Source organism: Emiliania huxleyi (assembly GCF_000372725.1).
Source record: "Emiliania huxleyi CCMP1516 unplaced genomic scaffold EMIHUscaffold_476, whole genome shotgun sequence".
NCBI classification, from domain to species: Eukaryota; Haptophyta; order Isochrysidales; family Noelaerhabdaceae; genus Emiliania; species Emiliania huxleyi.
Genome location: NW_005198420.1, coordinates 36269 through 40899, shown reverse-complemented (window position 1 = coordinate 40899; position 4631 = coordinate 36269). Strand labels below are relative to the sequence as shown.

The 4631-nt window shown below is 66.7% G+C and overlaps 1 protein-coding gene across 1 annotated transcript; it reads right to left on the bottom strand.

The window, feature by feature from the left end:
- Positions 1-2701: 2701 nt before the first annotated feature.
- Positions 2702-3731, bottom strand: EMIHUDRAFT_245778 (hypothetical protein; the record flags this gene model as incomplete). The annotated part of the gene is made up of 3 exons (XM_005767888.1): positions 2702-2850; positions 2936-3068; positions 3222-3731. The coding sequence occupies 3 exons, from the start codon at positions 3729-3731 to the stop codon at positions 2702-2704; spliced, it is 792 nt and encodes a 263-aa protein (XP_005767945.1).
- Between the last annotated feature and the right edge of the window lie 900 nt (positions 3732-4631).

Below are 4631 nucleotides of genomic sequence, written 5' to 3'. Positions count from 1 at the left end.
TAGTCGAGAATCAGCAGGGGGAGCGGCGGTCAGCGCACGTCTCGTTTCTATAGATGAAGTGACGGACAAAGGTCGCCAAACTCTTGACAACGGGCGATGGCGCGGCGGGCGACGGGGCAAGGGAGCAGCCGGGCGAGAAGAGGTAGGAGGTGCTCGCCGGCGAGCGCTCCCGCGCCTGCGAAGGGGCAAGGCCTGAGGGCGGGCGGGCGGTCGGGCGGGCGGGCGCGGGTGGGGGGGATAAACGCTGCGCCGCCAAAGGAACCAGCGACACTGGCCGCGGCTCGTCGCCACGCGCCGGCTCGGAAGAGGGGCTGTCGGCGGCGAAGCAGAGTGGCACGCCTCGCCGCTCGAGCCGCCGACAGCCCCCCTCCTCGACGTGACGGCCGCTCCCGGAGCCGGCCGGTGCGCGCCTGACCCACGCCCCCTCTCGCACCCCTCCGACCCCCCCTGCGCGGCGCACCCGTCCGCTGTGCGCCGGCTCGAGCGCCTATTGCCAAATCGCGACGTTTGAGCGCAGCGCACGCATCCTCTGGGCGCCTGAGCGCGGCGGAATCTTGCCAGAATGTGGCCGCAGGAAGAGCCTCCGGCGGGCCTCCGGCGGACGCCTGGCGGCGTGGCGCTGCGCGCCGGCCTGCGGCCCAAAGCCCGAACGAGCGGTCAAGTTAACTTGACGCGCCGAATCCCTTGGTTGGCCCTCGCAGCTGTGATACAAAAGTGGGGACGCGCCTGGCGGCGCGCCCCCAAAAACGTCGGTCCACTCGACCTCTCGCCCTCCTCACGCCTCGATCTTCTTGGGACGCAGCTGGTTCGACGGGTCCTCTCCGTGGCCTAGGCAGCCGTGCTCGCCCTTGCCCCAGGCAAAGACAGCGCCATCGGCGGCGATGGCGACAGTGTGGTGTGCTTGAACCGACACCGCGACGACCTGCAGCAGGCCCTCGATCTTCTACGGCATAAGCTGGCGTTGCTCGTTGCCGTGGCCAAGCTTGCCATACCCTCCATCGCCAAAGCTCCACACGGCGCCGTCAGCGGTAAGAGCGAGGCTGTGCTTCGTGCCAGCCGACGCAGCGATGACGCGCTGGCCAGCCAAGGCCTCGATCTTTTTCGGCAGGTGCTCGTCCTGCTCGTCGCCGTGGCCCAGCTGGCCGCCGCCTCCACCGCCCCAGCTCCAGACAGCGCCGTCGGCGGTAATGGCGAGGCTGTGGTCGAATCCTGCCGACACAGCGACGACGCGCTGGCCACCAAAGGCCTCGACCTTCTTGGGCAGCAGCCGCTGCTGCCTGCCGCCGTGGCCCAGCCGGCCGTTCCCTCCACTGCCCCAGCTCCAGACGGCGCCGTCGGCGGTGAGGACGAGGCTGTGGTATATGCCTGCCGACACAGCGACGACGCGATGAGCCAAGGCCTCGACCTTCTTCGGCAGCAGCTGGTCCTGCGCGTCCACACCCCTCGCCCTCCTGCGGGACCAGCTGCTGCCGAAGCCCAAATGGCCATGGCCGCCAAAGCCCCAGCTCCAGACGGCGCCGTCGGCGGTGACGGCGAGGTTGTGGCTAGCTCCCGCCGACACAGCGACGACGTGATGGCGAGCAATGGCCTCAATCTTCTTCGGCAGCAGCTGAGGCTCCTCGTCGCCGTGGCCCAATCTGCCAAAGCGGTTATAGCCCCAGCTCCAGACAGCGCCGTCGGCGGTGAGGGCCAGGCTATGCCCGGCTCCCGCCGAGACACTCACAACGCGCTCTCTGCCCACCATCGACGGGAGGCGGGTCGGCGTGTTGAGCCGCGTCACGCCCTCGCCGTGGCCGAGCAGCCCTGCAGCGTCCTGCGGCGCAGAGCCGCACGACGAGAGCCGCCCCTCGCCGTCGATGAAGAGGCTGTGCTGCATGCCTGCCGCCGCCCTCGCCGGCGGGTTGGACTCGCACAGCAGCGCCGAATAGCACAGCCACCGCACGGCGCAGTCCTCGTCCTCTGGCTGCGCCGGCAGCTCGAAGCCGCGCTCTTGCGCCCACAAGCGGATGCCCTCGGCCGCGAGCGAGGCGTGGAAGAGGAGTGAGACAGCCGCGACGCGAGCGATGTCGGCGGGGTCGCAGCGAGAGACGACGCGGACGAGAACGTCCGTGGGGAGGTCGAGGAGGCGGGCGGGAGGCGGCGTGGCTGGCGAGGGAGCGGGGGTGGAGGGGGCGGCGAGCCACGCCGCGCGTGTGCGACCGTACACGTGTGTCGTTCTAAGTTTTACATGTCGAGAAGAATTTTCAATGGATGTGGCTCTTACGTACATTCCCGGAGGAGGACTGCTGACAGGGTTTGCGATGAGGAGTGACCCGAAGGGTTTCTCGGGGTTAGTGCACCACTAACCGCCTCTGCAAGAGCACTACGCCTCAGCGGGCTCATACTATTTTAGTTTCAAGTGCACTCCAAGTGCTCCAAGTATGCGTGGTTCTTACGAACATACCCGAGGGTTGGTGATGGCTAGCACGTGCCGCCGGGTGCAACTTTGTCCTATACGAGAGGGGAATCCTGGGACCCTGTCGTGTGGGTGAACCTGCCTGCCCAACCCCCCTCCGTGTCGCGATGCGCTCCCCGCTCCCGTTCCCCTGTGTCCCTGATCGTCCTTCCAAAATCCTGCTCGTGCAGGTGGGGACCCTGTCCTCCTCCCTCCTCCCATCCCTCAATTCACGTTTGGGTTGTCTGTTTTCTTTCCTTTTCTGATTTAGTTTTTGAGTCGGGCGCCTTGGAGCCTACGCGCGCCCGCCTCCGACGTGAGGCCAAGCACGTCGAGACGCCGCAAGCGCCTCGCGCAGCGAGTCGATCTCACGAAACGCATCTTCGAGCTCCCCTTCGCGCGTGCCTCTAAACTATCTGCGCATCGATGCCACCCCGCAAGCATCTCGCGCACCTCTCTCCAAGCTGCATGTTGCATTCGCCAACAATGCTGGAGCTCCACGTCGAACAGGTCCAAGCAACGCCGCCCCTAAGGTGGCTGCAATCTGCTGGTCCATTGGGTTGCTGCTTGCCATAAACTCCCTAAACTTGGCTCCCAGCTCGTCGTCGCGCTGCGCGAGGTCCCTGTCCGCCGACTGCTCAATGGCCGAGTGTAGCGCACCCACTCGCGGTCGCAATCCGATTCGGGACGGAAAGTCTTGATCTCAGCGAAGAAAGTCTTGACAGTGAGTGGCGTCGGTGCCGGGTCGGGCTCGCTGTCCGTCTCGTCGCCTCCGGCGTCGGCACACGTCCTGCAGCGCGTCCGGCACGGCGAGAAGCGCCTCCTCCGCGCCGTCTGCCTTGCGCCGCTTGCACTTGAGTAGCTCCCTCTCGACGCCGGCCGCGTGCGTCTGGAGCCGCTTGCCGTACGCGACCGCCTGGTCGTGGCGCGCGGCCGCCAGCACACCGCGGAGGTCCCACACGAGATACGCCAGCGCAGCCGGTTTGAGGTCCCGCAGCCCGAGAGCCATCAGCGCAGCGCGCTGCGGCGACGAAAAGAGCAGCGCGTCGACGGCAGCTTTCGCGACGATAATGATGCCGTTGGACACCTCGCTGGCGACGCTCACCTCGTTGGAAGGTGCAGGGACGGGATGGTTGCCGAGGAGCATTGTCTCGAGGCGATTTGAGAGCGCGGTGGGCTCCAAGGCGATCTGCGCCGAATTGGCGCGAGTCTGCCGCGCCGCAACTGCTGGCGCCTCAGCGGTGCGGGTCGAGGCGGACGCGCCTGGGTCCTTTTCCACCGACCCGAGGGTCTCCATCCGCGGCGCTGCGCCGCGGGATCGAGAAGCTGCGCGCTCGTGCTCGCCGGCTGGCCAGTCGGCAGGGCGCTTCAGGATGGCGTTCGTGAGCGGCGACGACGCGGCACCAGGGGGCGAGCGCGCACCCCGGCTGCGGGTGGACGCAGCCGACCAGCCGTGCCATCCGACGGCACTGCCTGCGCGCCAGGCGCGCTGCTGTCCGCCATCGCCGCCGAGATTGACCCGCGATCGACCCGAGATTGGCCCGAGATCGACCCGAGATCGACCTCCAAAGCCCCCTCCGGGGGGACCCCTCCTCACTCACCCCGAGTGTCCGTGTCCTTCGCGAGTCACCAATGGGGAGCGGGGGGGGGGGGGGGGAAAACACAAGGGAAGCTGGGGACCGGAGGGGGGGGGTCCATTCTGAAAACTGCCGACACCCCGGGGGGGGTTTCTCCCCCAGGGGCTTTACCCTCCCCGTGAGCCCGCGGCGAGGGGGTAATTCCAATTCCCCCCGCAACATTTCACCCCCACAGGACCCCCCCCTCATGGGCCCCCCCCCTAGCACCCCAACCATTTTAAAAAAAAAAAAAAACTCGGTCACCGCACGGCCAAACGTCCAAACCCGGGGGGGGCGAAACAACACTTCCGCCGTCGTTTTGGAAAGCAAAAACCGAAACCCGGAAAACCCCGCATTCCTGGGGGTTATGCAAGGGGGGAACAACCTTCTCCCCATTCCTCCGGTTCAAAACTCCCAAGAGGACTCGATCTCCAGGATTTCTACAGCTAAAGGGAGCGGCGAAGCAAAAACCCCTTAGCCAGGGCGAAGCAAAACGTGGCTCCTCCACTCAAAATACCTGCTGGGGGAAGAACTCCGGCGTGGTGCGTCCGGCAAGGTGTACCGCGCCCTCAACCAGGGGG